The sequence below is a fragment of the Leptonychotes weddellii genome, chromosome 2 (genome assembly GCF_054177405.1).
Source record: "Leptonychotes weddellii isolate Sample4059 chromosome 2, ASM5417740v2, whole genome shotgun sequence".
NCBI classification, from domain to species: domain Eukaryota; kingdom Metazoa; phylum Chordata; class Mammalia; order Carnivora; family Phocidae; genus Leptonychotes; species Leptonychotes weddellii.
Genome location: NC_138370.1, coordinates 121,910,876 through 121,924,497, shown reverse-complemented (window position 1 = coordinate 121,924,497; position 13,622 = coordinate 121,910,876). Strand labels below are relative to the sequence as shown.

General features: G+C 36.7%; 1 protein-coding gene across 1 annotated transcript in view; it reads left to right on the top strand.

Annotated features, from left to right (window-relative positions):
- MRPL1 (mitochondrial ribosomal protein L1) overlaps positions 1 to 7,101 on the top strand; it is a 61,333-nt gene extending 54,232 nt beyond the window's left edge. The window contains exons 7-8 of the mRNA XM_081813143.1: positions 4,929 to 5,096; positions 5,308 to 7,101. Coding sequence (XP_081669269.1) covers positions 4,929 to 5,047 — 119 coding nt within the window. The 3' untranslated portion in view covers positions 5,048 to 5,096; positions 5,308 to 7,101. The remainder of the gene's footprint in view (positions 1 to 4,928; positions 5,097 to 5,307) is intronic.
- The last annotated feature ends 6,521 nt before the right edge of the window (positions 7,102 to 13,622 follow it).

Sequence of the window (13,622 nt, the reverse complement as noted above, 5' to 3'; positions counted from 1 at the left end):
CATGTTATTTAATCTCCATGTTTATGTGGTTTTTCCAGTCTTCTTCTTGTAGTTGATTTCTAGTTTCATACCATTGTGGTCAGAAAAGATTCTTGATATGATTTCAGTCTTAAATTTACTGAGAGTTGGTTTTTTTATTTTTATTTTTTATTATGTTAGTCACCATACATTATATCATTAGTTTTTGATGTAGTGTTGCGTGATTCATTGTTTGTGTATAACACCCAGTGCTCCATGCAATAAGTGCCCTCCTTCATACCCATCACCGGGCTAACCCATCCCCCTACCCCCCCTCCTCTCTAGAACCCTCAGTTTGTTTCTCAGAGTCCATAGTCTCTCATGGTTCGTCTACTGAGAATTGTTTTGTGGCCTAACCCATGATCTGTCCTGGAGAATGTTCCATGTGCACTTGACAAGAATGTGTGTTCTGTTTTGGATGGAATGTTCTGTATAAATCTATTAAGTCCATCTGGTCTAATGTGTTGTTTAAGCGTGATCTTTCCTTATAGATTATCTGTGTAGGTGATGTAACCGCTGATGTAAGTGGAGCGTTAAGATCCCCTACTATTGCTGTCAATCTCTTCCTCTAGGTCTGTTAATATTTGCTTTATGTATTTTGGTTCTCCTATGTTGGGTGCATAAATATTTATACATGGTATATCTTCTTGCCAGGTTGACTCTTTTATCTTTATGTAATGCCCTTCTTTGTCTTTTATTATAATCTGTTTTAAAATCTATTTTGTTGGGTAAGTTCAGCTACACCAACTTTGTTTATTTCCATTTGCATGGAGTATCTTTTTCCATCCCTTTACTCTCAGTCCTTACTTTTTTTTTTTTTTAGATTTTATTTATTTAGTTGACAGAGAGAGAGAGAGCACAGAAACAGAGGGAGAGAGAGAAGCAGGCTCTCTGCTAACAGGGAGCCTGACGCGAGGCTTGATCCCAGGATCCTGGAATCATGACCTGAGCCGAAGACAGACGCTTAACGGACTGAGCTACCCAGGCACCCCTCAGTCCTCACTTCTTTTTTTTTTATTTTTATTTTTTAAAGATTTTATTTATTTATTTGAGAGAGAGAATGAGATAGAGAGAGCATGAGAGTGGGGAGGGGCAGAGGGAGAAGCAGACTCCCCGCTGAGCAGGGAGCCCGATGAGGGACTCGATCCCAGGACTCCGGGATCATGACCTGAGCCAAAGGCAGTCGCTTAACCAACTGAGCCACCCAGGCGCCCTCAGTCCTCACTTCTGAACTGAGTCTCTTGTAGGCAGGGTAAAGATGAGTATAGATGAGTCTTGTTTTTGTTTGTTTGTTTGTTTTTAAAGATTTTACTTATTTGTCAGAGAGAGAAAGCGCAAGCAGGGGGAGTGTCAGGCAGAGAGAGAAGCAGGCTCCCCGCTGAGCAAGGAGTCTAATGCGGAACTCGATCCCAGAACCCTGAGATCATGACCTGAGCTGAAAGCAAATGCTTAACCAACTGAGTCACCCAGGCATCCCTTGTTTTTGTTTTTAAATCCATTCAGCCACTGTCTTTTGATTGAGGATTTAGTCCATTTACATTTAAAGTAATTATTGATAGATGTGTAGTTATTGCCATTTTGTTAATTGTTTTCTGAGTGTTTTTGTTGTTCCTCTTTGTTTCTTCTCTTTCTCTCTTTTCTTCTGGTTTGATAATTTCCTTTAGTGTTATGTTTAGGTTCCTTTCTCATTTTCTTTTTATATTTGTGGTAAGTTTTTCTCTTTGTGGTTACCATGAGGTTCACATATACCATTCTATGTATATAGCAGTCTGTTTTCAATTGGTAGCTTAAAACTTAATTGAAATTTATTCCAGAACCTACATTTTAATCGCACCCTCTGTATTTTATGGTTTTTATGTCACATTTTACACTTTTTTCATTTTATGTATCCCTTAACTAATTATTATAGTTTTAGTTTTGCCACTTTTGTCTTTTGACTTTTATGCTAGCTTTTTTTTTTTTAATTTTTTTTTTAAAGATTTTATTTATTTATTTGAGAGAGAGAGAATGAGAGACAGAGAGCATGAGAGGGAGGAAGGTCAGAGGGAGAAGCAGACTCCCTGCTGAGCAGGGAGCCCGATGCGGGACTGGATCCAGGGACTCCAGGATCATGACCTGAGCCGAAGGCAGTCGCTTAACCAACTGAGCCACCCAGGCGCCCCTATGCTAGCTTTATAAGTGAGTAAATGTACTACCTTTACAACATATTTTCCAGTGAGATTTTTACTTTAGTATGTTTTCTTACTATTATTAGTACTCTTTCCTTTCAGCTTAAAGAAGTTCCTTTGACATTTCTTGTAAGGTTGGTTTAGTGATCATGAACTCCTTTAGCTTTTACTTATCTGAAAAACTCTATCTCTCCTTCTATTTTGAATGATAACCTTCTTCGTAGAGTATTCTTGGTTGTAAGTTTCTGTCCTTTAAACACCTTGAATATGTCCCGTCAGTCACTTTTGGCCTTCAAAGTTTCTTCTTAAAAATTTGCTATTAGCTTTATGGGGTTTCCTTTGTATGTGTCAAGTTGTTTTTTTCCTACTGCTTTTAGGATTCTCTCTCTCTCTCTCTTTTTTTAAAGATTTTATTTATTTTACAGAGAGAGACACAGTGAGAGAGGGAACACAAGCAGGGGGAGTGGGAGAGGGAGAAGCAGGCTTCCTGCTGAGCAGGGACCCCCGATGCAGGGCTTGATCCCAGGACCCTGGGATCATGACCTGAGCCGAAGGCAGATGCTTAACGACTGAGCCACCCAAGCACCCTAAGATTTTCTCTTTAACTTTTGACATTTTAACTATAACATGTCTTGGTGTAAATCTCTTTGGTTTTATCTTATTTGGAACTTTCTGACCTTCTTGGATCTGGATGTCGATTTCCTTCCTCAAGTTAGGGTTTTCAGTTATTATTTCTTTGTATAAGTTTTCTGCCCCTTTCTTTTCCTTCCAGGACCCCTGTAATGAGAATGTTATTCTGCTTGATGTTGTTCTATGTGTTCCTTAAGCTATTTTCACTATTTAAAATTCATTTTTCTTTTTGTTTCCCTATCTGGGTGAGTCCATTGCTGTGTCTTCCAGGTTATTGATCTGTTCTTCATCCAGTCTGCTGTTGACCCCCTCCCGTGTAGTTGTCAGTTCAGTAATTTTATTCTTCAGCTCTATTCTTCAGTGATTTTTGTTTGGTACTTTCTTTTTTTTTTTGTTTGGTACTTTCACATATTTTTCTCTCTCTTTGTTGAAGTTCTCCTTGTGTTCGTTCATTCTTCTCCCGAGTAAGCATCTTTATGACAATTAGTACTTTGATCTCTTTATCAGGTAGATTATGTATCTCCATTTCATTAAGGTCTTTTTCTCAGGTTTTGCTTTGTTCTTTCATTTGGAACATATTCCTCTATCCCCTAATTTGGCCTGATTCTGTGTGTTTCTATGTATTGAAATAGCTCCCTCTCCCAGTCTTGAGGGAGTGGCCCTGTGTACAAGATTTTCTGTGGGGTTTAGAAGTAGGAGGGAGCCACATGCTCAAGGGGCATCCCCTGTATGGGCTTCACACACCTGCCAGCTGTGTGGGGGGTTTGGTGGGATGGGTGTGGGGTGCTTGTCTGTCTGTGGCACAGTAGGAATGAGGTAGCAGGGGTGGGGTCTCACCTGACTGGCTGTGCAAAAGGTTGCGTTTTTGGGTGGGGCTGCTCACCTGGCTGGTTGTGGTTTGGCTGCAGCACAGCAAGGTAGTCGTGCATGGGGCTCTTGCCTACCAGCTGTGCTTTGGCTGTGGCACGGGGGTGCAGAGCATGCCCAGTGGCATTAGCAGATTAGAGTGGGATTGCCAGCATGGCTGTTGCAAGCACTGGCATTAGCAGGGTTGAATGAGATTGCAAAAATGGCATCCACCTGCACTTTCATCCCCAGAGAGAGTCTCAGCAGGTTCCTACTTTCCAGCAGTTGCTTTAAGATTAATAAGGCGGTTTACTTCACATACGGTCTAGAGGCTTTTCAAACTGCTTCTTTTGCACCAGGTTGTGGAGTGAGTGAGTTTGTGTGTGATCCCTTTAAGAAATTCTCTGTTCTTTCCAGTTCTGTGGTTCTCCTGGATACACTCTGTTGGTTTTCAAAGCCATATATTTTGGGAGCTCATCTCTCTGGTCCAGGACACAGTGGTTGGGGTGCCTGGTGTGGGAGACAAAACCCTTGGTCCTCAGGGAAAAGTTCTGTATTTTTGAAATCCTTCCTGATTGTAAGTCACCTTGCCTGGGATGGGGTTTTTCAGAGAGCGTTGTCTCTGACTTTCCTGCCTGTCTCAGTGCAGCCCTTTTATCCTTTGTTATGGATGTGCTGCTCATCTGGTCTTCAGGACTTTTTCGAGGATTTTATTCCATATGTAGTTGTAGATTTGCTGTGTCTGTGGGAGGTGAGTTAAGAATCTTCTTATGCTGCCGTCTTGAACTATCCATCTTTTTTTTTTGCCATTTTAAATGAAGTCCCTCAATTGTTCTTATGAAAAAGAACATTAAAGCTTTTTAATTTTTAGGGAATTTTACTGAATGTTTGGTAACACAGAAATAGCATCAGTGCTGTTTCAAATAAATATTTAGAATATTGCCATCAAATGTAAATATCATTACCTGCTCCCTTCACTTTCAGCTTTGCAGTAAAATAAATTCTAGGTGGTCATCTTCTGGAAGAGAGAAATGAATTATTACAGAATATGTAGTTTAAGGATAAATCTCTAGTATGCTAGAGTACAGTTTGTCTTCTACTCTAGACATGAGAGGATATTCCTTATAATTCAAAATATTAGTTCAGTAGTATCAGTACTTTTCAAGGAGAAAATATAACATGAGTTTTATAAGGTTTGTCGTATGTTTCTATTTGCTCATATGTTTATGGAATAAAATAAAAGTTGATTCTTGTGTTTGTTTCCAGGACCTTTCGTGGTACGAGCTTTCCTTCGTACTTCAACAAGTGAAGGTTTGTTACTAAAGATCAAGCCATTGTTGCCTAAAGAAGTAGAAACCGAAGAAAGTAACAAAGAAGATGCCTAACAATGTGATATTTTGAAATTATTTTCAGTGGATTAAGAAGCAACAAAGAGGGCGCCTGGGTGGCTCAGTTGGTTAAGCGACTGCCTTCGGCTCAGGTCATGATCCTGGAGTTCCGGGATCGAGTCCCGCGTCGGGCTCCCTGCTCGGCAGGGAGTCTGCTTCTCCCTCTGACCCTCCTCCCTCTCATGCTCTCTGTATCTCATTCTCTCTGTCTCAAATAAATAAATAAAATCTTTAAAAAAAAAAAAAAGCAACAAAGAAAATTATAAAACTGTATATAATTTCTACATTTGGTGTCTTGTTATTTCTCAATCCTCATACTTGACAGTGAATTTTAACACTTGGAAAATCTTACAACAACACTTTTTTTTTGTTTTTTAAAGATCTTATTTATTTATTTGAGAGAGAGAGAGCACGAGCAGGGTGAGGGTCAGAGGGAGAAGCAGGTTCCCTTTTGAGCAAGGAGCTTGATGCGGGACTCCATCCTGGGACTCCAGGATCATGACCTGAGCCAAAGGCAAACACTTAACTAACTGAGCCACCCAGGCGCCCCACAACAATACTTTCAAAAATAAGAAAATAAAATTTTCTCTGTCTGAACTTGTATTTTAAATCCTATTAAATTGTCTTCCTTAAAATTCAGATTCTGCATGCTGGTAATTATAGCAGCAATTTCTAGCTTAGTAACTTTCCCTTGAGAGCAATACCATCTGAGGGAAAAGTAATATTCTCAATTTTCATAAGACAGAGAATGGCAGAGTCATGAGCTATATCACAAATATGACTATTTTCTAAAGAAAAAGTGTGGCAAGTGTTCATTCTAAAAATTCTAAATGTCCTTTGTGATAGCATGAATATAGAAAATGACTAAGACATTAAAACATGTGGGTGGGAAATCTTTTTTCCTTTTAGGAATTAATTTACAATATTTATGTTTTTTGGTAATAACAATACTATATAACTTAATGGTGCTTTGCAATATACATATAGTGTATCATGTTTTCATATACTTAACCTCATTTGAACTTGAATTCCTTTGCTTAATAGCAAGTAATAGGTTTGGTTAGTGTTTGTTGAATGAACATCCGATGATGTAGATAGAAAAACTTCATTTAATGGAGAAGAATCAGGCTAGGAAGTTGAGAGTCTTTCATCAAGTGTCAGTTTGCAAACTGTTGTTGGTGTTTATTTACTGGTAGGTGACAAAATGGAAAGCGTAAGGATGATTTTGGCATGCAGTTACCCACTGTCCTTTCTTTGGAATGACTTCCTTTACTCAGAGACTACTTTTTTTTTTTTTAGTAGATGTTCAAAAGCTTCTTCTTTCATGAAATAATAGCATTGATAAATTTGTTGGTGGGTTTTAGTAACACCCACTTTGTACAGAGTATTTTGGCAGTTCCCAAACTGTTTTTGAAATAGAAGTGGTTGGAGAAGTCCAAATGACTGAGCAACCACTGTACCTCATTAAGCTTTTTCCCTCAGGAAAATTAAAATTTGAGGGCTGTTTATCAAAAACAAAGATTTTATTTATTTATTTGAGAGAGAGAGTGATAGCACATGCAGGCAGGGGGAGAAGCAGACTCCCCGCTAAGCAGGGAGCCCGATGCGGGACTCAATCCCAGGACACTGAGATCATGACCTGAGCTGAAGGCAGGTGCTTAACCAACTGAGCCACCTAGGCGTCCCACCAAAAACAACTTGAACATTAACTACAAAATGGTAATAGCAGTTACCTTCTCTTGAGTGCCTACTACTGTCTTATGCTTTACATGCATCCTCATTTCATCCTCATAGCAGTTCAGTGAGGGAGGGTTGGTACTCCCACTTACAGGTTAAGGAAATTGAAACCTGTATGAGCTCCCCTAAAGTAAGACTCCAACCTAGATCTGATTTTAAAGTCTGTTCTCTTAACCATTGGGGTATTTGATCTCCTTTTTATATATTCTAAGATAAACTGTTTAGCTGAACAGTTTAAAATTGTAAAAACATTGGATATTCAGTGTCTCCATATCTCTAGTTATAGAGTTATGGCAGAGCTGATGTGAAGAAAGTAGAAATAAAAGGGTTAGGAGTGATATGAGAAAAGAGTAGTGTAGGATGGGGAGAGAAAAAGATACTTACTTGTTTTTCCCAGTTACTGTCTTTTGAAAGCTTACTGATTAATCATTATTTGAAGATCCTAATTTAGAGTAGAAGTTCTATTATTATATTTGTAGATCTTCTGATTAGTAGATTAAGTGTACTCTTATGATGGAAAGTTTTAGAAACTATAAATGCACAAAATAAATCTATTCATAATCCTACTAAGAGATAAACAGCATTAATATTTTGGTGTTCTTCATTGTCTTTTTCAATCGACAGAGACAGAGAGAACATACACACACATGATGCTATAAAGTAAGCATTTTTCCATATTATTTAAAATCTCATATGGAAAGCATCATTTTAATGGTTGAGCAATATTCCATCCTGTTGATGCTGTAATTTATGGAATCATTTCTTAATTGTTGGGCATTTAACTTGCTTTCAGATTCCCCTCCTCTATTATTTACAGTGCTTTGGAGAAAATCGTTGAGTATAATTTATTTTCCTCTCTATTCCTAGCAGTGACATTCCTGGGTTAAAAGGTATGATATGGCTAGAAGTCTTAATTATGTCTTAGAAAGGTGCCTTTGTGATCAGAACAAACCAGAACAAGGAAATATGGCTGGAAAACTTGCTCTGGGCAAGAACATTCCAGGGTTTTATTAACTGGCCTGTGGATAAATTATTCCCTACCCTTCCATTAAGCATTTTTCCTATTGGCTAACTAGAACTAATGTTGAGTGTTTATAAAGGTTTATTTCTGGAAAATAGAACTGTACTAGATTACCCTTAATGTAAATATTTCTCTTTTGTATTATTATTATATTTTCTTCTTAGAGAACAGAAAGTTAAATCTTATATTTAAAGAGATTAAAAACTTAAAAATTTTAAGTGCCAGTGACACTCAAACTTTAGCCTGCATCCAAATCCCCTGGTAGGCTCACAATCACAAATTTCTGGGCTCTGCTTAGCAGTCTTGGGTGGTCCTTGAAAATTTACATTTCTAACAAATTCCCAGGTGATGATATTGCTGTTCCATGGACAACACTTGGAGAACCTTTGTTATTTACTAATGGCTCTTTTAATCCTGGCTAGATTAAAAAAAAAAAAGCAACTCTGGCTGTGGTACCAGCAACAACTTATTTAAAAATTCCAGGGGCACCTGGCCCGCTCAGTCAGTAGAGCATGCAACTCTTAATTTCAAGGTCGTGGGTTCAAGCCCCATGTTGGGCATGGAGCCTACTTAAAAAAAAAAATTCCACAGATAATTCTAATGCAACAGGATTGAGAATCACTGGTATATGCAATTAGCTAGGTTATAAAGAAAAGTAAAATTTTCAATTAAAAGTTACAAGTGATTTTTAAAACATAATAAAAAGATAATGCACCAAATTTAAGAGCCAGGCTAATTTATAAGTTTCTGGTCTATCTCTGTGTGTAAATAATTTAAATTCTGGGTTCTCTGTGAGAAAACAGTTCAAAATCTGGAATCTTCTGTAAGATAAGGACATCATAAAATGATCACTATACTTTCTGACAAAATTTTATGATATACTTTTTGCAGGTGGCATTTCATTTTGTTAGAAATAATGTGATATTAATATTACTAATATACATGTGAATATAAATTTAATGTTTTTTTTTTTTTTTAAGATTTTACTTATTTATTTGACACAGAGAGAGATAGAGAGCACAAGCAGGGGGAGCGGCAGTCAGAGGGAGAGGGAGAAGCAGGCTCTCTGCTGAGCAAGGAGCCCAATGTGGGGCTTGATCCCAGGACCCTGGGATTGTGACCTGAGTCGAAGGCAGCTGCTTAACCGACTGAGCCACCCAGGTGCCCCAAATTTAATGGTATTAGGATTATCTTGTGAAGGACCAGATGCTTGGTGGGATATGGGTGCCCTTACTCAAAAGTGAGTTTTTTTGTAGCTAGCAGTTAATCACAGTGTCCAGTAGGTGGCGATCATAACCTGTCATACAACTTTTAAAGAGCTTTGTGCTTATTGGTAAACACTTGTTTTTTCATTTGACTAGAAAGATAAAAAAAGTAAAATTATTATATAGACCACTTGGAGCTTTGTTTATAATGGGTCTTTTCTATTTCATTTTATTCTGTTTTGGATATACCATGGACTTTGCTTTAGTTGTCATTGTAAATAGTGCATTTAGAATTCTTTTATTCCTGTTTTAACTTTTATCATAGACTTTTTCAAAAATACAGTAAATTTTAAAAAATAATGAACACCTCTTTACTTGTCACCCAGCTTCAGCAATTACCAACATTATGCAATTGTGCTAGTTACATCTATCCCTTTCACCAGCCGCCAGTTTGTCCTTATGCCTGCTAGGGTAATTAAAAGCAAATCCCATATATCCAAAGTCAGATATTCTATCCATTAGGCTACATGGCTCTCTGAAAAATCCCATATGTCATATCTCTTAACGTATAGCATTTTAAGAATAATCAAGCTATAATTACAAGAAGATTTTAGGTCTCAGAACCCATTGTTTTTGTTTTCTACTCTGGCCATTGAGGGCATTTAGTTTTTATTATATTTTTCATGTAATGCTGGGCAGATATCTATATGTTTTTCATGTAATAATGGGCAAATAATCTATTTCTGTAGCTCTGAGAACTTAGTACATATTAGTACATAGTAACATGATTAGCTATAAAAGGTTGTATATAAATATCAATACTTGAAAAAATGTGGAAGAAGTTGGTATCTTCACTTAAATTTTTATTTTTTAATCAAAGTGTAAAATTAGAAATGTAACTATTATAAGGAATAGGTTGAAAAAATATTTTCATCTGAGCATATCCAAAGGAATAAGAAGTTTTACTATATTGTTTTATTAAAAAAATAGAAGCATAGGGTGCCTGGGTGGCTCAGTTGTTGGGGTCTGCCTTCGGCTCGGGTCGTGATCTCAGGGTCCTGGGATCGAGTCCCGCGTCGGGTTCCCTGCTCAGCGGGAAGCCTGCTTCTCCCTCTCCCACTCCCCCTGCTTGTGTTCCCTCTCTCGCTATCTCTGTCTCTGTCAAATAAATAAATAAAATCTTTAAAAAAAATAATAGAAGCATATTAAATAAATTTGGCAAAGTGGAGAAAGAACACAGTGAAAAATTTAAAGAAAACAATGGCCCATAATTACTTAAATAACCACTTAACATTTTGCTGTACTTCCTTTGTTTCCTTTTCTCTATGTGGAGGTCTCCTTTTTCCCTCAAATAGTGTAGCTGTGGCCATGTTGGGTTCAGAGTAGAAGAGAGACTTCTTGGTTCTGGTGGTTTCCCACATCACCAGCTCTTCAGTCACTTCCTTTTGAAAAAAGGCAACCAAAACCAATCACTAAGTATTTGCTGAATGAAAGGTCTAACACTTTCTGTATCTCTCAAATGTTACATACATTTTATATTATTGTTTCCTAAATTGGTAATTGCTTTAATGAAAACTAATTTATACATTTTTTTTAAATAGAAAAAAACAGTGTTTCCCAAAGGGCAACAAGTATATACCATTTAGTGGCACAAGAAATGAATTTTAATGGTAAGTGAACCACATTTTAAATTAACAGTTAAGTATATCTTTAATGTATCATAGAAAAATATAACTAACATATAAAGACCATGATTTCATGGGTATCATGACATGGGATGACATTACAATAGGTGATTATTTGTAAAGTCCATTTAAAAACATTAAGTAAATTATATAAACATATAAACAGCTTTCCAAAGTGGCTATCTTATTTTACGTTCCCTCCAGCAGGGTATGAAGGTTCTAGTTTCTCCACATCCTTGTCAACATTTGGAATTGTCTGTCTTTTTTATTATAGCCATTTCTAGTGAGTGTGTAGTAGTCATATTTTAAGTGAGAAAATGAGTTTTTCTGCTGAGAAAGTAGGTATAAATGATAGTAGTTTTTAAATACATACCATTGCAAGATGGAGCTTGGATACTATGAAGCTCCACAAGTAGAGCTAGAACTAGTGTAGATTTTATAAAGAAGTAAATTCTGGCACAAAGTTAAGCAAAATTTCAATGCTGTGGACTCTTGAAAAGTAGTGGTGATCTTCTTATTGAGCATATTGACATCCAGCTGTATCAGTTAGCATTCTTCAATTACTGTCAATGGAAATTGACTGACTGACTTAACCGGAGAAGGAATGTATCATAAGGATTTGGGATGATTCACAGAATCTAAGGAAAAGTCAAACAGCTGGTATTGGGAAAGGATAGGAAGCAGCTCATGGAATCTAAGTAGCAGGAAACAATGGACAGTTTCCTTAGAGAGCTACAAAATTAGCTCTGTTTTCTGACCTTGTCATTCCACTCAAGATTTAAGTTCTCAAGGCAGAGAGTCTGCTTGGCCTAGTTTAGTTTACACACCCACTCCTTAGTCAGGAGAAGACAGAATTGATCATCTCACCTAAAGTGCATGCAGTAGGGTAAAAGAAATTCCCCAGGAGAACATTGCACTGCTTTTACCAAAAGAAGCAGCTACTGCATGCTGGGCAGGAAGACCAATAGATGCCCACTACATTAGGTCACTACAGCTTGGATGGATATTTAAGAAGAATTAGGAGCACTGATTGGAGGGTTAACAAATCTCTAAGGCCCATTCATTCCTATGATTTCTGTGAAATCAATAACTATTATTTCTACGAGTTCAATATTTGTTACTCAAAGTATTTTTACACACAAAGCAAATATTCTTTGAATGCAGAAAAAAAATGTTGCCCATTTATTTTTGGAGGGGAGAAATGTCAATTTCATTTTGTTAAACATAAACACATGAACAGATTCCCATGGTAAAAAGATTCAGTCGGACCAAAACTTCTGTGAATCCCCCACCCAACCTCCCTGGTGGCTCCATGTGAATCTTCTATACTTAACACAAATTCTGTTCCCACATCTAGACAGTCAATTGCCTGTTGGCATATGGATAAAAATTGATCGTATTATACTATATTTAATGTTTTACAATTAACCTTTTACTCAACAATATCTGGAGCATTATTCCACGACTACTATATTTTTAAAAAGTTTTTATGTTGCTCCATCATATAAATGTACCCTGATATATATATATATATTACCAGGTGTATGTTACTAGTTCCTACTGATAGATAGGGTTTTTTTTTTACCAATATATTATTTTGATGAACATAATTGTTATGTGTGTCTTTGTAAGTATGAGCAGATACTTCTCTAAGGTAGAGTGCTAAAATAATATAGTGATTAAGAGCACAGACCCTGGAGTCAAACTATAAGGATTCAAGCTCCAACTCTGCTGTATACCTGTACGTTGTTGTTATTGCCCAGTAATTTTAAGGCAAGTTTTATTGACTTAAAACCTAAATTCAGAAATCTGAACACCTTGATAAATTTTCCCAAAGTGAGTATGTACCTACTACATAGATCAAGAAATAGATAATACCAACACCCTAGAAGCCCCTTCATTCCTTCCTTGGAAACTCCTATTCAAGGTGACCAGTATCATGACTCCTAAGACCACATACTTGTTTTATCAATTTTTAAACTTTATGTAAATGGAATAATAATTATCATGAGTATTTTTGGGGGGAGGTCTGGGTTCATTCAACAGTATGTTTATGAAATTCATCATATTGTGTGTAGTTTTGATTTTGCTCACATGCTAATTGCTGTAGAATATTCCATTGTGTGAATGTATCACAGTTTTTCCATTCTACTGGTGATGAATGTGTGGATTGTTTATACAGTTTGGGGTATTACAAATAATGCTGATAGGAACATTCTTGTACATTCTAGTGAAGTGTTAGAGTTACAAATAATGTTGCTTATTAATATCTTGTCCATTTCTTTTGGTGAACATATATATGCATTTCTGTTGGATATATACCTAAGAAGTGCATTTCCTGGATCATAAGTTAGGTATATGCTCATTTATAATTGATAATGCTCAACAGTTTTTCAAAGTAGTTGTGACAATATACACTCCCAACAACATGTAAGAGTTACACCTGCTCCATATCCTTGCCAATAATTGGTTTATCTTTTTCATGTTAACCATTTTGCTGAATGGACATTATCTAGTAATATTTGAAGAATTTTTCAATTGCGTTAGTAGAGGAAACAGAATTTAGGATATCACTCTCCACAGATTAAAGTTGTAATATGGTGAGCTAGAGTTTTCTGGGATTTATAAAATAATTTTTTCTTAAAAGGTGATAGAAATCAATCATTTCCTGATTCCAACAAGTTACTGGCTTCGGGGGAAGGGATTAATTTTGTTCAGATTATCCTATGTAATGAAGGGTTCTCTGTCAGACTCTAGAATCTGGGTTTGAACATTACCCCCTCTTTAAATCTGAATCCCAATATTCAATAAAATTAGGCCTCTAGTATGTGCTCTGGTAAGCGCTGTGAATTGTGCAAGACTGTTGAATCTCAGATCTGTACCTCTGAAACAAATAATGCAATATATGTTAAGAAAAAAAAAAG